Genomic DNA, 22,000 nt, shown 5'->3' on the forward strand with positions numbered 1-22,000 from the left:
ACCGTGTCTAGCTCCTCTCCGTCTGTCGCTATTCTTTTGCTGACGGCATCACCGGCATGAAACGGTTCAGTAAAATAATTAGCTCTTTTCGTTGCTGTTAAATAAATAAATAACTACTTCCTCCGATCCTTTTTAGTCTGTATATAAGTTTTGTCCGAAGTCAAAGCATCTCTATTTTAACTAAATTTATAGAAAAAAGTATCAACATTCACAATGTCAAATTAATATTATTGGATTCATTATGAAATGTAATTTCATGGTATATATATTTGGTATTGTAGATGTTGATATTTTTTAATATAAATTTAGTCAAAGTTTACAAAGTTTGACTTGACACAACTCTAATATGCGGAGTAAAAAGAACCGAAGGGAGTATATTTGCAACCTGCAAATTCAAAACAAAAAAAACTTGGTTTTACGTGGCACGCACGAATTTGCCAATGAAAATAAAGTGTGTGATGCGTCTTCCAAGTCGTAATGTCACATACACCATGACGGTAGTACCTCAGAGCACACCGAATACCAATCCTGACATCACTACGATAAAGAGGAATGATTGATCATCAACAATATGACCTGATATTATGACGGCATGGCATGCGCAAGCTGTATTTGAATACAACACCACTCTCTCACACTCTGAAAACCCTATATACATTTCATGAGACATGTAAAAAAAACAGAGTCACAAGGGCCACTAGCTCTTGTGTGTTGGTTCTTTAGAAGAACAAAAGGATCAAACAAGCTGACACGCTACAAATCCTACAAAATACACACTACAAACCAACAAATTGCAACACCGGTATTGAACAACATACGTTCCTGATTGACGTACATTCTCAGATATATCATGTTTTCATGCCTCTATCCTGAGAAGTGAGTTGAGGGAGGTGCTGTTGAACTTTTGGGCGAGGCCCCTGATCACCAGAATGACAAGATCTCGCATATGCCGCGTTTGAACCATCAAGTCAACTTCGTTATCACCGTCAACGACAATCTTGAAACGGTGCTGATCGTTACGATATAGCTCAACCTGCAAGCCTCAAATAAATGTTAGCATAAGTGCATAGCATATTGCTGAAGAAAAATGGAGTACATATTACCAATACCAGATTGTATATATCTATCCAGTTCATGGTAACAGCTTACATGGAATGGGGGGGTGTATGTCCCTCGGGCTTCAGTAGTTGCAAATGATGTCTTGGATCCAGGCTTTACAACCTTGATTCTCTTTCTGTTGACTTCCAAAATTCTCCGCTCCAAATGTCCCATCACTTGTGCCTGTTAGTATTTTAATTAATTTTTTGGGTAAGATAGGTATATTTGGATATCTTAGTATGCTGGTGAGCCGATGCGTAAGGACATCAAAAGTTTGGGGAAATACCTTTTTTGGTGTTCGGTCCTTGTCACACAAAACCTGTTTAATGCAAAGTTGATGCACTCTAGTCAGTAGACAAAGAATAAATTTCACTAAGATAACACAAGGTATACCATTACTTTGAAGATCGCAAACATTGTAACAATATTATATTTAAAATAGTTAGTAGTGACTGGAATGTATACAATTGACTCAAGTTTGTTTTCAGATTGCATGTTTCGTGAAAAACACAATTCATTTGCCCAAATCAATGAATTTTCCACTTTGTTGTGGGGAAAAACAAACTCAGGGACTTAAAGAAAAACATGAAAATGCTATTCTAGCTCCTCACTTTTACTTTTTTCCTTCACCCAACCCCAAAACAATGAATTTCCACAAAAAAACTTGCTGGCACATGGCTCCTCTAATATCTACGCATCAGATTTTGGGGGTTTGGTTTGAAACTTCTCAAGTCAGTTTTTTAATTTTCCAAAATAAAGAGAGCATGCGCTCCCCGAGAGCACAAACAATCATATTTTCTTCTGCAGGGACAGCACAAATAATCATTGCAATGGAATTTTTCTCAGACTCAGAATTTAGTGGGAAGAGTTCACGACTGTTACTCATCTCTCAGTGACAACAGTGAATAGGAAACTAAACTGATTTTAACAGTTTGTCAAACAGATATTAATCCATTCATGTTAGCTCTGAACTAGAGAAAAAAAAAGGGGAATTTCAGAGAAGAAAGGTTGTCACCTCAAACTTGACAGAACCGTCGTCAAGCTTCTGTTTTACTTCCTTGTAAATTTCGGGTTCTGAATAAGATGAAAGCAGAAATTAATACGACAAACTAGTGAAGGCTGTACGAAAACAATGACTAGAATAGCTAAGAGCCTAAGATGATTTTAAATAATGATTCCCTAATTGAATACATTTATCATAAATACGACATGTATGCACTGCCACGTGTTCATGTTCCATTCTATAGAGGCATGCCACATTCATAAGTTTAATAAATACAGTAGTAAAATTGCAGTAAATGGTAATAGGAGGACATTGGTGGGAAAGATGGTAGGTGTTTCTTATAAGGATGGGGTAGGCAATTTGACTATACCAACAGCAATCGGCTCTGTTGAAGCAGAAACAGGTCGTCCCTCAACCCCATCCTCTCTCACAGGTGTGTAAATTGCAACAAGTCTATACCCTACATCATCAACGTTTGCTTCATACATCCTTCCAGTTTCACCTGCACAAGAAATCAAGCGCGGGTAAAAGATGTCAAAGTCTAGAAGAATAGTTGATTGGGTACATCTTTTAAAATAGGTACAAAGTAATCATACCAGGTATGGAGATAAGATCAGGGCTTCCAACCATTGACCTAAGCCATTGAATTTTGCTCTTGCCTTCTTTACCACCACTATAGATACCCCGAACAGCATATAAGTTGGTGTGGAAACCTCTTCCTTCAATTTCCAGTTTTTCAATTTTAGGTAGTCCTGTTAAAAGACAAATACCACTGATTATAGATATTACTGCAACTTTGCATGAGACTGAATACCAATTATCAACAATCACCAATACAAGTGCAACTTGATCTTCATGTTTGGGTCAAATATTGCAAATGCCCTTAAAAGAACTACTCCTATTATTTACTTTTAGCAGCCAAAAGAACTTCAATGGACAGGGCAGAAGCATGCACACATTGAACAAATAAGAACACATTGGATCTAAATATAAGCAGTAGAAAAGACCTGGCAAAACAGGGGAGGTCACAGCTGATACCGATTCACTGGATCGTCCAAATACATCAATAGCAATGCATTCACATTTGAGGCATCGGCCTATATCCTCAAAGCGTACTCTGTATGAAGGAGAGCACTCGGTAGCCAAAGGTTCAAAAGACAGGTCCACTCCTGATCCATTTGAGGCAAACCTGCATCCAAAGATATACAGTACATGTTACACACATATTGACCAAAGTATATCCAAAGATATAGATGTTACATCCCTTTTCTTACCATTGGTATTTTATTTCTTTCTTGTAGTTACCCCATATATGCTCTTGAGTCTCATTTCTTGGAATTTGTTCAACTACAGCAAGTGTTTCTCTCTCAACTTGATTTCCTTTGAATGAAAGGGTCTCGATTTTGAGTTGCTCTGCAACAGAAAGATTCAGTTACATAAAAATGAGAACATAAAAGTAATATATCCAATAGGTTCAGAGACGTATAGCTTACCTGGAAAGATTATATCAGATGGTTCAGAGAACTTTTCTTCGCCAATGACTCCATCTGAACGAACAGGGGTATACCTGCCAAGAATTGCAAACACATACTGCATATTAGACATCAGGAAAGATCATGCCCAGTAATTTTCAACCAAATTATCCATAAGTTACTTTTTATTCCAATGAAAGTATGTCAGATGTTGTCATTTATCTTAGAACGATGAAATATACAACAGAAGCAACATTCTGCAGACAAATCCTTTGGAACGCAATTTTCTGGTGAATTATGGATCATAATATATTTGAGAAAAAAACAGTAGAACGACTTTGAAAAGAAAAAACATAACATGCCACTGAGGTTTCTTCACGTGGACTATATTATCTAACCTAAGATGAGAATAAACAAACCATCAAGTGATTCCAATAAAAAGTGTCAAGACAAAAATAGACTTAATTAAAATGATTTACCCAAACAACAGATGGCAGCTGTAATCTGCATCTGCCACTTCATATGTACTTGAAGCAGCGCCATCTATACAAATCCTGGTCCCATCACTAGATTCCCTATACCACTTATGCAAGCTTGATCCCTCATATCCACCATAATAAATGCCTACTCCACTGTATAAGTCTGAACTTGTCTTCTTCAAGTTAACATCCAAAACAGATGGAAAAGCTGCAAATCTCATACAAGAGTAAGAATCTGCAGGAAGTAAATACTTAATACATAGCAATGTCAAGTAGGAACAGATCAAGTGGCAACCTGCCATGACAGGGTTATCAGTGATAGCCATCAATGGGTCACCAGTCTTTCCATCACATCGTGTAGGAACCCAGCAAAGGATCAAGTAGAAGCCAACATCAACCAATGAAGGTTTGTACAATCTGTTAGACATTGCATTATTTCAAATGAATTAGCTCTTAACATAAATCCTTCAAAAGCAAAAGCCTTGATGCAATCAGTAAAAGAACGCACAAGGTTTCTCCGACGACTTCTGAACATGATGCCACCAGCTCAGGTTCCAAGTTATCAAGCTTCTCTGTAGTTCGGAACCAAGTATATTTTCCAGTGCCTTCTTTGCCACCGAAGTAGGCTTTGATAGGAGAAATTTCATTGTCCTCAAAACACTCTGGTATAACAAGACTGACACCCTTGGGCTCCCCTGTGTCAATGGCGGATTAACAAACAGACAATTCTTTAGATTAAAATTTGTATAGAGTTTGGGCACGCTATGCTCAAAACTGAATTCATTTCATCTACTCCCTCCGTAAAGTAATATAAGAGCGTTTAGATTACTATTCTAGTGATCTAAACGCTCTTATATTAGTTTACAGAGGGAGTACTTCCTACAGGATCCAGATTATCACATACAAGGACAATCCATGTTATGATTAATGAAGATTAAAGCTACTAGGCATTTTCTTTCTGCACTAGATCAAGGCTTCTCCACTGATGGAAACAGTAGAGCATTTTGGAAGAAGCACTAACCAGGTAAGATTATATCCGAAGAAACACTCTTAGGTGACCCTTGCACTCCATCTTCTCGTACAGGTGTAAATATAACCTCAATTCGGCAATCAACATCAGCTAGAACAAGATCTAGACATTCTAAGAGACAAACAATTGAACATTAATTCTGCTCCAACAGAGAAAAAACAGCAACTGTATCTGATAGGGCGCAATCCTTAAAAAAAACTTAATGTGCACTGACCATCGGCAATCAACTCATCCTTGCTACCATCATCATGTGACCTGAACCATTGCTGGATGCAGTTTCCCTTAACACTAGAATGAGAAGAAAAAGAAGCAACCAAATCAGATCGGCTAGTATATGTCAATAGGCATAACCTGGAACACTGGCAGTGTGGCTTACCCTCCAGTATACTCAGCATGAGAGGTCAACCGACCACCTTCAAGCATAGAGCCAGCTAGCTCAAGTGATCGACATGCCGGTGGCCCTGCAAACAAGTATACAAGGGGATTTTGGTCCATTTAGCTAGCCAGTGTTATTACATCAATGAATAGATTGGAGGAAATGCGTGTCCACATGCACATGTGTACAGAAGCATGAGAACTAAAGAAAAGCGCTTATTTTCCCATGAGATAAAATTGTCAGCTAATGTACCAGGAATAATAGGACCGATTGCTTCTGTCGACACCAAAGAACCATGAACTCCATCAATTCTAACAGGCTCGCACGAGACAGACACGTAGAAGCCAATATCATCGCATTTCAAGCTGTATGATGAGCTTGTTGCGCCTTCAATTTCATTCCAGGTTCCATCAGAACTTGTCTACACACAAAAGAGAGTTCATTTTAAGGATGCCACTGGATACCCAATCTGTTAGAAGTTACAAAAAGTCATCATTGTGTGAAAACAATAATGGTGTTTCAATAACCTACCAGTACCCAACGGAATATCGTGTCCCCTTCTTCTCCTCCCCAGTATCTTCTATTGGTAACCATAGTTGTCCCTTCAATGGCCTCACCATTTAGTTCAAGAGAAAGTAGCGTCGGATTTCCTGTTAAAAGTGAAGAGATTTAATTAGTCAGTGCATTGGAAATCATTTTGCTTGACGAATTTTATTGGTCAGTTAACATCTAGACTATGTCAAAACTACAGTCAGGAAACATAACTCAGCCATAAAAAAGCAACCAATCCACAAAAGAGAATTAAGTGGCATACTGAAACTATTCTACTCGACTACTCCTTTGTTTTTGACATATATACAATCTCGGCATCATGTCACGACGCAAAAGCATATTAGGCATCCGCAAAGAATCCTACTTCATTTATTCAGTCAGCTTCTTGCTTGGCACATAAAGTGATCTCCTATTTGAGAAATTGCTCGGGAGGAAGGAGAATGTGCACCTGGTGTAACTCTATCATTTCCCATGAAAACTCCTGGCTCACCAACAATACCATCGTTCCTGATTGGTATGCATTTGAAAGAGACAAACTTCCCAACATCTTCCTTTTTAATGTGATATTGTAGCAAACCAGACGCTTCTGAAAGTGGGCTGCCTTCATCATCCTCAGTCTGTCAAACTTTTTGTAAGTGGAGCAACAGTGTGGCATAAAGAACGTAGAACATAGCTAGTACCCAAGGAGTATATACTAAATATATGCATTTCTAGAAGCCCAATATGCATGATGAGTGCTATTTACTGAGAATCAGTGTGAACTAAGCTACAAACAAGAAAGTATAGCAATACCTCATGAAGATACCAGCTGTATAGACTATTTCCTTCATAGCCCCCAATATACCCATATGATGCAGTCAACATTTGATCCTCTGAGAATTCACCAGTGACTGTCAAAAAGTTCAGACTGGGCGGCAATGCTGCAACAGAGGAGAAATATAACCAAGCTGTCAAATTTAGAAAGCAAATGGCAACAGCACGAGAACAAAGAGGTAAATCACAAGATGCTAGTGCATATTTGCCCAAACAAAAACAAAAGCTTGAAGGTGAATGATGTGGACCTTCATGACCTTACAAAAGTTTTGGATGAATTTTATGCTCCCAGTATTCCAATAATAAACAGGAGAAATACCAAAATCTACTGGCTAAGAAATTTGTGGAGATAGTCCAGTGGAACTGTAGAAAACTTCTAGCCACCCATTCAATAAATTAATTAGGTCATCTACCATTCATGAATTTAGTATTCAAGTGTGGGCAGATAATTTACTGGTAGACAAAACTACAAATGGCCACTGGTGAGAGTTGTGAACAGAATATTCATCCTTATCAGAAGTGTGAACACAAAATGATATTTAGGACAAATAGTTGAGTTTGACAGAACATGAACTTACTTTCCACAACATCATCTAATACAGCATAGGCTGGTGCACCAATTTCGCCATCAGGTCCCACAGGAGTAAACTTTGCAACAATATAACATCCAACAGCCCCAAGAGGAATGCGGAATGTCTAGTATAAAATTCACAAAGAGATTGTAACTCACCATATCTCCATTAAAAACATGACTACAAGTTCAGTAATGCTGCAACACCAAGAGAAGTAGAGAATAAAATTTAACATACCTTGGAGACTTTAGATGTACAAAGGGCTTCAAGCTCATGGTCATTCACAAATTCAGATGAAGATGCCTTGAACCACTGAACCCTGCTGGATACTTCAGTTCCACCTGTGACGGTAGCAGTAACAGATACCTTGCTTCCTTCTCTTGCTTCACCAATAATCTTCAAATCAAAGACTTTCGGAGGAGCTAACCGACCAAGGGAAGTAAAGCAAAGTGATCACACAGCTAATAGCAACATTATCGTAAAGCACAGAAACATTAACACTTTAACTGCAAAATGGGCACAACGTCATTAGTTGCTACCTTTCCGTACTGCCTCTGTTATGGCGAAAGCAGCTTCACCCTCCTGGCCTGGAAAGACACTAATATAATTTAGTATAACAAAATATCAATGCACACAAGCAGTGGACAGTTGAACGGACCTTCAAGATTGATGGGAGTATATACAAATTTGAGGCACCAGCCCACATCCTCCTTGGTTAGTGTGTATTGTGTGCTATTCGACAGCACTAGAAGATATCCACTGCACAAGATCAAGTAGTTGTTTCCATAAATAGCATACTACATCAATTTCTACACACTGCGTGTGGTGCTAGACTAGTGCTCAACCAGAGCAGCTAAAGATAAATCATTCTTTCATATTTCTTATTTACTTTATAAGTTTACATTCAGTTGAATATTGCTCCTTAAAATGTTGGAAACTCCTAGGTGCCTAGAGCCCAGCATCACAAATGGGGATGTCGGAAGCAAGGGGCATCAAAATCACATTCTATTGGTACAACCACAGTCCGATAATGTTCAGTCTATTTAATCTAGCTATGTAAAGGCATCTACTTGGATTATTAAGACCAAAAGATCTGTTCAGACACAATGGGTGATGTAAGTAGGATCTTCCTAGTGACAACATAAGAATGATACCTTAGACATCGCATATGACTATGAAAGATTTGGTTTTGGCAGTCCAGATTCTCAGAAGGCATACCAGTTCCTGAATTGCTATTTCATAAGAGACGAGATAAGCCTGGTCGACTGACCTGGTTTCAAAGTTCAGCTGATCGGTTCAACCTATAAGTACTCAACCGAGGCATAGGACAAATCAAAATATTATTTTACTTCAGAAGGATAAGGAAACGTTTACAGAAGAAAACTTGACGGGTGCTCCCAGGAAAAAAGCACAAACGCTCAAGTAAAGACCTTTCCTTGCAATCTTATTAAGATCTACTATTTCTGTCCAAATTGATAATAAAGCCTTGGTCGTTTTTGTCTGGCTACACACAAAATTCCTGGAACTGGTTGTCAAATGCTAAATTTGATACTGGGCCTAAGACCGATGAAGGTGACAGGATGGACCGGATGTAATGCTCTGAGAAGCGAGGGCCGAGGGTAGGCTGGCCATCTCGCAGGTTGGTGAAGGGGGCAGAAGGGACAGACTGGGATTAGATTTGTACTAGTTCATACTCTCATTCATTCCATGATCAGTACCGATACATGATTATTTAATATTTATATAGATGGCTCTCTTAGCCCTACGCAACTAAGATTAACAGATGAAATCATATCTAATCTCTACAGAGGACAACCCTTCCATGCTTATGTTTAATTGGCTTAAGGCCCAAACTACTTGATCTCAGTGGTGCTACTAGGGAGTGGGTCTGCGCTCATGTCAATGGTATACAGGAAAAACCTCACTGCGTAAGCAGAATAAGCGGTCAAGACTCGGATTGGTAATAGTTATAACGAGTGCAATGCTTGGCTGTAATGAAAGTGCTAAACCATATATACACAAAAGGTGATCTATACTTTATTCAATATACTTAATGATCCCACAAAAATGGCGCATACCCATTTTCCTTCTCTCTGAACCATTGGAATTTGCTCAGTCCCTCTTTGCCACCAAAGTATTTTCCGTTTCCTTTGATTGTGTTGTCTTCAACAATATCTCCAACAACGTGTACATTGCTAACTGATGGTGTGCCTGAAATAATGTCATAGACAAACAGTTATGAAATTAGAGATAAAAATAGTGCCTAGTCATTACAAATAGGTCATATGAGTATGAGCAAAAATTATGGAACATACAAATTGAGATCAAGATGACAACTCTAATGGACACGGTCCTTATTTTTAAACAAGTGAACACTTTTATCTAGAGGTTAAAGGACTATAAGCAGATGAACCATCATCAGTTATTTTTGAAATGGAAAGGCCATATGTACAAATAAACATGCATTCTTAACAATATCTTTTCTGGTGAATTTTTTAAAATATCAGCAGCAAATTATCTGTATCTTCTGTCCGCAGAGGCTCCAGCATATATAATTTGTAAAATAATTTAGATAGCAGGATTACATTTAGCCAAAACTAAACATATCCATCACAAGGTGATTGGTCTGGTTGTTTTGGCCTCTTCTTTTTTAGTCAAGATCATTTTCTTCTTTATGACGTAATAAGTTTGTAATTAAGTATGGCTGGATGCATCCATGATGCAGAGGGGGTAATAAAAGCATTCATTGTCTAAAAAGTCCATTACAGATAGATCGGAAGAGATGCTTGCAAATATGTAACCCTAATGAATATGTGTCCCATATCTTAAGTTCAACGGAAAATTGTAACAGTAAAAAGTGATTGCAGAGAAAAGTATTTACCAGCCTTTACAAAATCTGTCATTGTGCATTGTGGCTCCCCCTTAACGCCCTCTTCCGTAACAGGCGTGTACATAAATACCAAACTTGAATCAATATCATCTATAGTTAGCTGATATTCCATCCCTTCGGCTCCATCTATTACAGCATTGCCGTTCCATGTTCGCCTCAACCAACTAGACCCAAAAGAGATTTAACAAGTCAAGGACATTCCTTACTACAAGAAAAATAGGAAGGGAAATAAAAACATTTGATAAAATGTTCATTTAAGCAAATAAAAATGGTAGAAAGTTAGTAGGGTAAAGAGGTAAACCAACCTTGCAACACCTTTCCCTGGTGTCCCACCACACCAAGCAATCTGAGGAACACCCTTGAGTACATTTCCTTCTACTAGTTCACCATTGACTGTTAGATTGATAACCTTTGGATATCCAGTCCCTGGTAAACAGAAACAGGATAAGAAAACCTTTGAACTATGTAGTGTTTGCCACCATATAGTAGATTAGCACACTGGTTGACCATCCATAAGAGCATTGTGTTATTGGATAATACAGGGTACTCTTGTCTAGTATGCCAAAATAATGGCTGCTCAAGGCAATTATTTGTGCATAAGTACTAACAGAGGGAAAAACTATTTCTACTCTCACAAGAAATAAAAAAGCTAGAAATCTTGCAGCAAGGCAAATAAAGCTTCAGAGGAGTTTCAGTGAAAGGGCCCCATAATTAAGTACAAAACTACAAACATTTTATCTAACTTACTACTACATGCAAAATGGGCACCAATTATAGAATTACTAGAAATCAGAATCAATTATTATGAATATTCAATGAGTTGTTTGATATACCTGGACAAACAGGTAAAGATACAGCAAAGACAGGCGGGAATTCAGCATCATTCAGTACTGGAGTGCATTCAACTTTCAAACATTTTCCAACATCCTCACTCTTCGGCCAGTACACCTTATATTTTACATATAGCAAGAGTTTAGAATTGGAAAAGGATGGTAGCATGGCAAAACTGGTAGAACTATACAAAACTAGTAGGGACATAGAACTTGTAGAATACAATAGCAGAGAAAATAAGGTCGAAGTCGATGATAGATGAAAATGCAAATTGCAGAAGATAATATGTGCACTCTGGAGGCAGGGGTTTTCATCAAGCCATTAATTTGGTCCTAGTTTTGTATGATGCAAGTTTGTGGTTTAAATTTCTTATCCTCACTCTTCGGCCAGTACACCTTATATTTTACATATAGCAAGAATTTAGAATTGGAAAAGGATGGTAGCATGGCAAAACTGGTAGAACTATACAAAACTAGTAGGGACATAGAACTTGTAGAATACAATAGCAGAGAAAATAAGGTCGAAGTCGATGATAGATGAAAATGCAAATTGCAGAAGATAATATGTGCACTCTGGAGGCAGGGGTTTTCATCAAGCCATTAATTTGGTCCTAGTTTTGTATGATGCAAGTTTGTGGTTTAAATTTCTTATCCTCACTCTTCGGCCAGTACACCTTATATTTTACATATAGCAAGAATTTAGAATTGGAAAAGGATGGTAGCATGGCAAAACTGGTAGAACTATACAAAACTAGTAGGGACATAGAACTTGTAGAATACAATAGCAGAGAAAATAAGGTCGAAGTCGATGATAGATGAAAATGCAAATTGCAGAAGATAATATGTGCACTCTGGAGGCAGGGGTTTTCATCGAGCCATTAATTTGGTCCTAGTTTTGTATGATGCAAGTTTGTGGTTTAAATTTCTTATCCACACCGCATGTAATGGCGATTTATTCAGTACTTTTAGCTTTAGGTAATTTTAGTGAACAAGGAGCAAAAGGACGGAAGTGCCCTAACTGCTGGCGTCAATCATGTTTGACAATCTTAGAGTGCAACCCTAATATAAAGGTTATTTTTGCATTCTTAAGGTCTATCAACCAGTGCTGGCTAATATTGGGCAAAGCTCTAGCTGAAACGGGCAGTTGGGATAAACAGAAACACCATGGATGACGGTACAAACTACAAAAAGGTCTGAAACGTCAGTTCTTTACAACGCAAATAACCTTAGGAGGAGTATTTGTACCTCGCTTAATTCTTCAGGAATAGGCACAAAACCTGTCGGTGTCTTGCCACCTAGAAACCATTGGTATTTGAGGACTAGTTTACCTTCACTACTAAGATTTGTGAAGCTAAAATGGCAATGGCAGGGGTCTTCTTCAAATGGATGGTCAACATAAGCTGTCTTCACTATGTAGTCCTGGGGCAATTTATTCTTCCATTGCTCAAGCAGGAAGGAGAATGTTGAATCTGTTCACGGAATTTAAAACAAAATAAATGTGCAATTAGGCTATCAAAGATACTAAAGAAGTCAAGAACCAGGTAACAAATATGTATCATACAGCTTTAGTTCATGATGTCACATCAAGCCTTGGCATGCTGCCTATGTTTTATTCATGAGAACAAAGAAGAACTAAAAGAACATGAAACCTAGTATTATTCACAAAAGTACCATGTGTTAAAATTCAAATTCCCTTGTTCAAAAAGGAAAAATGACATGCCTTGAGAAGAAATGCCAGGTTGACCACTCTGACACACAATCCTTTGGCATCATGCACTAGCATAAAGCCCGTGTGTCTAACCAAACACATGTCTTTAAGGAATATATATTATACTAAAAGTCTAAAACTGAAATCCTTAGAAAATGTGTTAACAACGACAAAAGAAGTCAACAAACAAAGTTTCTGTGCAGTAAAATCATACCAGCAGCAAGTTCAGGGGAGCAAAATTCCCAACCATCACGAATGCAAATAGCTGTATGAGCAGGATATTGCTTCACAACCTCAGCCTCGGTGGGATTCAGATCTGCATCAAATTCACACTTCAGAATATGAAAGATCTTAGTGTAATTAGATACAATATTCAGGTCACACCAAACATCTATACTTACCCAACACGACCAATGCAGGACTACGCATGATTGATCAATTTATCAACATAAGAGATCACAGCAGTCATATCCCTACTATATATGCCAACAAAGAATTGACACTGAGCTACCTCAACTCTCAGAATTTGAAAAAAAAAAAGAACTATTCGTATGGCGACATTTTTCAAGGAAAAGGAAACGGAAAGTGGTTTATCTGGAAATATCTCAAGTAACAGAATCGCCTGCCTTTTCATTCAGAGTAACGACATCCCGATTGAATGAGATTTTACCACAGCAATAAGCTTAAGATCAGACATCAAGACAGCTATTTCTTACTACATACCGTCCAATCAAAAATTAGTAACTACGCAGGACAGTGAAAAGCATGTTTGGGCATACCTCGGTCGTTGAATTTTTTCATAGTAGGGCCTACAAGCAAAATCAAAGCAGCTTCCAAGTGTGGCATCTCAAGAAGTGGATTCTCCTCCACACGTAAACTCTGAAGGCAATTTGAGTTTAATATAGCACATGTGAGCCAACTATGCTAAATCTTCATGCATCAATATTCTTGAGTAACTTCATATAATTGAATAATTCTTATACATAAAATTCAGGTTCCAAGTGTTTGTGCGAACATCATATCATCATCAAGAGTGGAGTGAATTGCTCCATCGATGCATATAAGGTTCAATAACATCAAGTTAAAGGCTACCAACTAAGGTATGGAGATACATGCTGATATAACTTAGCTTGATAAGAAAATAAGCAGTGTAAATTACTTATAACTAAAACTGAAGAAAACCTACCTCCAGAGAAGGTAAATGTGGAAATCCCCTCAAAGTTGATATTCTATTCCTGCTGGCTGCTAACACCTATACATAAACAAAGTCAGGTCTAACTAGCTTATTTGATTATGTTCAAGTCAGACAAAATCAGCAAACTCACTTGAAGTCGAGGCTGACTGGCCATACAGAGTGACTTCAACTTATTTTGGGCGACAGAAAGGAACTGGTGCAGCAAGAGAAATACGAGGCTGAGATTTAGCTTTGTCAAAATAAGTAAATGATCAACTGCTACCTGCTAAGACTAAGTTGACAACATTATCATACCTCCAAGTTAGGAAATTCGGGAAGGCTGGCAAGTGAAGTTATTTGATTTCCAGCAAGATAAAGTTGCTACATGGTTCAGTATAAATGAAATTAGTGCACATGAGCCTTCTATGTGTTCAATGAATACGACTGGGGAAGCACAAACCTGGAGGACTTTGCAATTCTCAAGAGGCTCAAACCCAGGGAGCTTAAAGTCATTAAAGCTCAAATCAAGAACCTGGAAATATTATGAAACACATAGCACAGCAAAACCAGAATCAACAAAAATATTGCACATGAAGGATGAACAACAAAAAGGGAATGAGGGGATACCTTTACGCCGTTGAGTATCTCAGTGCCCTCCAAACTTGATAACAGATTGTCCCGTAGATACACAAACTAGAAACAGGAAATATAGTTAGCAGTCATTTTATCCATGCCATTGCATAAGCAATGCTGGTTATATATATCTTTGCACACTTGCTAAGTTTAGCAACTACCATACAAATTAGCAAGATTGTTTCTCTCTAGTTATTCAAAAGCACAAAAAGCTGTGAGTTTTAAATGCTGGAAAACAGAAAAGGAAAGGCTGGATGCACTTTACCTCAAGTTTAGGTGTTAATCTCAACTGTTTCAGACTACGAACCCTGTGACCTCTTGAATCCAGTCTCTGTAGCAGCAGAAAATATGTTGGATGGAAGAAAACAACCACATGATGCAATCATCTTAGTTATTGACAAAACAAGCAGAAAAGCAACACTAACCACTTCATCGCTAGCCTTCAGATCCACCTGTGGCAGCATCATAAACCGTGAGTCACGACTATCAGCAGTCGAACTCTTCCTCCGGCTCAACACAGAAGAACCCTTGTCCGCCGATGACGTCCGAGAACCCAATTTCTTTGTGACACTGCTTGTCACTGAAGAGGACCGCGGTGAGTGCAGAGAAGCATTTGATGCCATTCTCCTGGAACTGGCAGTCGTGCTGCTGCCATTGGAGCTCTCTGTCAGGGATGGGACCTTGTTCAGTGTTGAAGTTGGCGATGCCTTAACAGAAGGCTTCTTCACCGAATCTACCTTGGTCCTCTCAGACACCAAAGATGTCCTCTTCTCCAGTGAAGGTCTGGAACTAACAGTGGGGACTGACACCGGTTTACTCCTCTTGGCCGCATCCGACAGCGAAGGACTAACCTTCTTAGCAACAACTGAGCTCCCATTCTCCTGTTGCTTCCCGGCAGTTCCGGTGCTGCTTCTTCTCTGCACCGAACCAGCGGTGACGGTAGAGGTAGGCTTCATCAACGAAGACCGGGACACATTCAACTGTGCCGAGGTAAGACCATCAGTCCGCTTCTTGACTGACAAAGACGCAATCCTGGCAGTGGGTGCAGATGGTCGAGGCTTCACCGGTTTAGCATCTGCCGGCTTTGATGCCTCCGGTGGAGCTTCCATTCCCGACAAGCAGGATAAAGGCCTCAACTGGGTTCACCTCCAATGCGTTAATAGTCAGTCAAGCCAACAACCTCTTGGCAGCTGAACACATGAGTGAGCTGGATTGCAAAGAGACAGACAAACACCCAATTAGTGTGACAGGGATGAAAGGGTCAGCAAATTGCTTAACAATTCAATACAAAAAACGCAGATTCCCTTGGCATGGAGCCTGCACGCCAGTTCAGAAATTGAAATAGTGGCCGAATTCGTCAACGCCTCAACGGAAATGACCAAGGGTGTGACGCGAGCTAGTACCAATCAGACTGAAAAATCGTGCAATCACGACGTCCTACCAAAATATGCGAAACTTTTAAAGCTCATTTCTGGAAGAAAAAAAAATAACTTTTAAAGCTCAGGAAGAAACGTGTAGCAGCAGTAAGTTTGAGGCCGGAATTCAAAACAGAATCAAAATTTCGTCCGAGATGGCAAAACACCAAAAGTCGTAAAAAGACTCAAACCACGCCGCCAAAACGCTCCTAGAACCCTAGCGAGCAGTAGTGAATGCGCATAAACCTCCACCACTGGTTCGGCGAGAAGGCGACCGAAACGCCCGCCGGAAATCACCGCCGGCGAGCCCCCAGGCGAAATACTTGGATAAATAACCAGGCCCTGGACTCTCAAACCACCGGTCACTCAGAACTGCGGCTCGAAAGTTAAAAACTCAATCCGAAAGAAAAAAACATCAGGAATTTCCAGCGGAAAAAGACCGAGCAGCGGGCAGGCAAGGGGTCAGTCCCTCTCAGCTCACCTCCCGTGTCGTAGCCGGAGCCGAGCCCAGCCGCCGGCCCTGCCTCCCCTTCGGGCTTCGGCCAATGCGGCCAGGAGCGTGCGAGGTGGTAGGCGGTGGGAGACGGAGACGAGAAGCGGAGTGGAAGAGCGGAGGCAATAGACAGCATCAGCCGGGGAAGAGTATCCGAGGGGGTCAAGCGAAGCAAAGCGAGCCGGTCCATATAATTATAGACAAATTCCGGGGGCCGGATGCATAAACTCGAAAAATAAAAGGTTGCCGGGTTTGGGTTTGGTCCCGGTCCCGGTCCCGCTCTCCGCGCTTTCGTCTGGGCCCCGCCCGGGCGCTTCGAAAATCGTTCGACTTTTTCCGCTTTGAGCCTCGAGCTCCTGAAAATTACTAGACGTCAAGGGATGGGGGTGGTTACTGTAAAGTGCCGCCGACGCCGGCGTACTGGTTCTTTCGCGTGGCCCGGCTGGCCGCTGGGACTTTGGAGCGGCGTTGAGTTTCGTGAGAGTAGTCTCCGGCTAGGTTAGGGCATCGTGGCCCGCAAATTTTCTTTCACATCCGTTTATAAATAAGGATCAGTCTGCACATATTTAAACAACAATTCAAACTAAACATACGAAGTTTGTTCAAACACATCCGAATTTCATATAAACATGGTGGATTTCGTTACATATCCGACCCTAGAGGTATAATTAGTTAACCTAATCTATTATTGCTGGCATCTGTTCCTCGTGTCCGACCATGAGCCCTCAGAACTGAAGCTTTGCCTTCTCCAGTTGCGCCTCTGCACTCTACATCTCTGTCTCCAAAGCCTCAGGAAGTGAAGTTGTCCGTCTTCGCGTCGCCGCCAAGCGGCTAGTCGGTTGTTGATGTTCGGCCCACCAAGCTTGGCTTCAACAGCGGTGGCCTTCTTGGGACCCGAACGGTGGCGACCTACCGTGCACTACTCTTCCTCATTGCCGACTGCGATCGCGGACGTGCTGGCTTCGTGGTTGTGGCGGCGGAGCGCGGCCTCGGCGGTGTTCTCTGCCTCGTCGTCGGTCTTGCGCCACACCTCATCTGTTGCCTCGTTGAACTCCTTGTAGGCGGCCTCCAGTTCCGCCTGACGCTAGCGGTACCTCTAGCGGACAAAGTGGTAGGACTCGAGCGGCGCCGCCCCTGCCGGCGGCAAGCTGCTCCTCTGCCTGCTGGTGCTCCTGAAGGAGCTGGTGGTTGTAGGCGGCTTCGGCCAGCGCGCTCCCGGAACTGCTCCTCCCGCTCATCCCTCACCATGTCCATGTAATGGGAACGGGACTCGCCGATGGTCATGGTGCAATGTACCGACAAGGGTGGTGCGGAGGAGGAGGGTGGCGCCATGGCGTAGATGAGGAGGGTGGCGTTGGCTCGTCGTCGGCCACTTCCTCTATTGGGACGTCGTCGTCCTCTAGCTGTCTGTTGATACGTCTCCAACGTATCTATAATTTTTTATTGTTCCATGTTATTATATTATCAATCTTTGATGTTTTATATGCATTTATATGCTATTTTATATGATTTTTTGAACTAACCTATTAATCTAGATCCCAGTGCCAGTTTATGTTTTTCCTTGTTTTTGAGTTTCGCAAAAAAGGAATATTAAACGGAGTCCAAATGAGCTGAAAATTTACGGTAATTTTTTATGGACTAGAAGAAGCCCCGAAGCAAAGGAGTTGGGCCAGAAGAGCCACGAGACCTCCACAAGGGTGGAGGGCGCGCCCTCCGTCCTTGTGGACCCCCTGACGTGAAACCGACGCCAAAAATTCCTATAAATACATAAACCTCCGAAAAGAAATCTAGATCGGGAGTTCCGCTGCCGCAAACCTCTGTAGCCACCAAAAACCAATCGGGACTCTGTTCTGGCACCCTGCCAGAGGGGGAGACCATCACCGGTGGCCATCTTCATCATCCCGACGCTCTCCATGACGAGGAGGGAGCAATTCACCTTCGGGGCTGAGGGTAAGTACCAGTATCTATGTGTTTGATTGATTTGGCATGATCTTGATGTACCGCGAGCTTTGCTATTATAGTTGGATCTTATGATGTTTATCCCCCTCTACCTTCTTGTAATGGATTGAGTTTTCCCTTTGAAGTTATCTTATCGGATTGAATATTTAAGGATTTGAGAACACTTGATGTATGTCTTGCATGTGTTTATCTGTGGTGACAATGGGATATTCACGTGATCTACTTGATGTATGTTTTGGTGATCAACTTGCAGGGTCTGTGACCTTGTGAACTTATGCATAGGGGTTGGCACACGTTTTAGTCTTGACTCGCCGGTAGAAACTTTGGGGCACTCTTTGAAGTTCTTTGTGTTGGTTTGAATAGATGAATCTGAGATTGTGTGATGCATGATCAAACCCGCGGATACTTGTGCTGAAATTGGAGTATTTAGGTGAAATTAGGGTTTTGGTTGATGTGTGTCTTAAGATGTTATTTTAGTATGAACTCTAGGATTGTTGGTGACACTTATAGGAATAGCCCAATAGATCGATCAGAAAGAATAACTTTGAGGTGGTTTCGTACCCGACAATAATCTCTTCATTTGTTCTCCGCTATTAGTGACTTTGGAGTGACTTTTTGTTGCATGTTGAGGGATTGTTATATGATCTAATTGTGTTATCATTGTTGAGAGAACTTGTTGTTGGGGAACGTAGCATGCAATTTCAAAAAAAATCCTATGATCACGCAAGATCTATCTAGGAGATGCATAGCAACGAGAGGCGGAGAGTGTGTCCACGTACCCTCGTAGACCAAAAGCGGAAGCGTTAGGTTAACGTGGTTGATGTAGTCGAACGTCTTCATGATCCAACCGATCTTAATACCGAACGTATGACACCTCCGAGTTCAGCACACGTTCAGCTCGATGACGTCCCTCGAACTCTTGATCCGGCAGAGGGTCGAGGGAGAGCTTCGTCAACACGACGGCGTGGTGACGGTGATGGTGACGTGATCCGTGCAGGGCTTCACCTAAGCACTACGACGCTATGACCGGAGGAGTAAACTGTGGAGGGGGGCACCGCACACGGCTAAGAGAACTATTGTTGTGCCTTTGGGGTGCCTGTCGGTGTCAAAACCGGCGGATCTCGAGTAGGGGGTCCCGAACTGTGCGTCTAGGATTGATGTTAACAGGAGACGGGGGACACAATGTTTACCCAGGTTCGGGCCCTCTCTATGGAGGTAATACCCTACTTCCTGCTTGATTGATCTTGATGAATATGAGTATTACAAGAGTTGATCTACCACGAGATCATAATGACTAAACCATAAAAGTCTAGTCTGGCTATGATTATTCGGGGCTATTTACGGACCTAGCCCTCCGGTTTATATAGACATAGGAGGGATCTAGGGTTACACAAGGTCGGTTATAGAGAAAGGAATATTCATATTTGGTCGCGAAGCTTGCCCTCCACGCCAAGGAGAGTCCCATCCGGACACGGGCAGAGTCTTCGGTCTTTGTATCTTCACAGCCCATCAGTCCGGCCCATATCCAATAGGTCGGACGCCCGAGGACCCCTTACTCCAGGACTCCCCCAGTAGCCCCCGAACCAGGCTTCAATGACGAGGTATTCGGCATACAGATAGTCTTCGACATTGCAAGGCGGGTTCTTCCTCCTATGACTTTAAAGTGATGTATTCGGCTGTCCATTTAATGTCGCATCCCTCGGCTTCCGCGCCTTCCTGACTTCATCTTCCACGTGTTGAGTGAATACAAGAGGTCAGGGTATTTTTACATATACCACCCTGACCGTACCAAAAAGGTGCCTATTTAAAGAGAATAGATCTCAGATCCCCTCCAAATCCCACGGAAGAAACCCTCATAACTTGCGGAGCAGAACCACCCCAACATGGCTAGCGCTCCTAGCTCTTCCTCTCGTCCCCACAACTCCGAAAAGGGGAATTGGGAGAGATGTTCAGTTTCTCACAGTCAGCTGGTGAAGCTGCAAACACAGGGCTTTCTCCCCCCCCACCCCCCGCGGATTTGGTCCCCGTACGAGCAGGGATGGCATCCTTCAATGGCAGGGCTCAAGCGGAGAACTTTCCCAATCCGTCCAAGGGGAACGAGTATGCTTCGTCCCCTTCTTGTTAAGAGGTGTCGGATTTCCGATCCATCCCTTCCTCCAAGGTCTGCTGGAGTATTACGGCCTCCAACTGCATAGTCACACTCCCGCCTCTATCCTACATATTGCGGGTTATGTCGCTCTATGTGAGCTATTCCTGGCTTGCGAGGCCCATTTCGATTTATGGAGAAGACTGTTCTGCCTCGTCCCTCGTAATCAAGGAGGGTCAATTTTTGAAGTGGGGGCAGCCGAAGTGTAGCGCATCGCCGGGACCGGATACCTGTCCGGCACGCTGAAGAAGGCTTCCGAAGAGTGTACCTCCGAATGGTTCTATATTGACGATGTCGCTCTTCCCGGCCCCGTCCGTATGGGCCTCCCCGAGTTCTCAAGCGCTCCGTTGAAGAAACGCCATAGCTGGCATCCTCGGAGCCTCGAGGAAGAGGATAGTGCAGAGATTAGCCTGCTGCTGGGCAAGATTAAGATGCTTGCCTAGTCCGGATTGTCAATAGTCGAGGTAATGGCGATCTCCATAGCACCGGGGGTCCAGCTACTCCAATACAGAGGGCTGCCCATGTGGCATTACAACGGGGAAGACGACGCCTCACGCTATGGTCGGAAGGGCCCAAAGACCCCTGCCACTCTGGCCAAAATATTGGCCGAACTGTATAAAGGGGAGAGGGAGGAGTTCACCCGTCTCCAATATCGAGACGGATTTTTCATGTATAATCCTCCTAGCTGGGTAAGCTATAACTCTACTATTTTACTCCTGTCCTTGAATCATTCTTGACAGGCAGTATCATATCCGCTTATAACAGGAATGGCGAAAGGCTATCGAGGGGATCCATGACCCTGCTCCTCTGCCGGAGAATCACAACCGGGATCTTGACCCCAGATATGAAGAAGATCCGGACATATTTGTGGAGCTCGAGGATGGAATATTCTATCAGACGAGCTATGATGGTACGGATGTACCCATTGAAGGAAATATGCCCTAGAGGCAATAATAAAGTTATTATTTATTTCCTTATATCATGATAAATGTTTATTATTCATGCTAGAATTGTATTAACCGGAAACATAATACATGTGTGAATACATAGACAAACAGAGTGTCACTAGTATGCCTCTACTTGACTAGCTCGTTAATCAAAGATGGTTATGTTTCCTAACCATGAACAAGGAGTTGTTATTTGATTAACGAGATCACATCATTAGGTGAATGATCTGATTGACATGACCCATTCCATTAGCTTAGCACCCGATCGTTTAGTATGTTGCTATTGCTTTCTTCATGACTTATACACGTTCCTATGACTATGAGATTATGCAACTCCTGAACACCGGAGGAACACTTTGTGTGCTACCAAACGTCACAATGTAACTGGGTGATTATAAAGGTGCTCTACA

General features: G+C 41.8%; 1 protein-coding gene across 1 annotated transcript; it reads right to left on the reverse strand.

The window, feature by feature from the left end:
- Nucleotides 1-556: 556 nt before the first annotated feature.
- On the reverse strand, nt 557-16,715 carry LOC125537433 (187-kDa microtubule-associated protein AIR9). The gene is made up of 38 exons (XM_048700748.1): nt 16,527-16,715; nt 15,056-15,837; nt 14,896-14,961; nt 14,625-14,690; nt 14,458-14,529; nt 14,313-14,378; nt 14,149-14,211; nt 14,010-14,075; nt 13,603-13,702; nt 13,038-13,139; nt 12,361-12,584; nt 11,119-11,233; nt 10,591-10,711; nt 10,277-10,449; nt 9,474-9,606; nt 8,054-8,154; nt 7,935-7,982; nt 7,633-7,817; nt 7,402-7,519; nt 6,803-6,930; nt 6,459-6,627; nt 5,990-6,108; nt 5,711-5,879; nt 5,459-5,543; nt 5,297-5,370; nt 5,074-5,193; nt 4,561-4,747; nt 4,348-4,469; nt 4,053-4,260; nt 3,595-3,668; nt 3,376-3,514; nt 3,109-3,290; nt 2,698-2,853; nt 2,472-2,603; nt 2,114-2,172; nt 1,385-1,417; nt 1,150-1,281; nt 557-1,033 (listed from the first exon to the last, which is right to left on the reverse strand). Exons 2-38 carry the CDS (start codon nt 15,737-15,739, stop codon nt 857-859), a joined length of 4,968 nt encoding a protein of 1,655 aa, XP_048556705.1. The 5' UTR covers nt 15,740-15,837; nt 16,527-16,715; the 3' UTR covers nt 557-856.
- Nucleotides 16,716-22,000: the final 5,285 nt, after the last annotated feature.

This window comes from Triticum urartu, chromosome 2, assembly GCF_003073215.2.
Source record: "Triticum urartu cultivar G1812 chromosome 2, Tu2.1, whole genome shotgun sequence".
In the NCBI taxonomy this organism is placed as follows: Eukaryota; Viridiplantae; Streptophyta; class Magnoliopsida; order Poales; family Poaceae; genus Triticum; species Triticum urartu.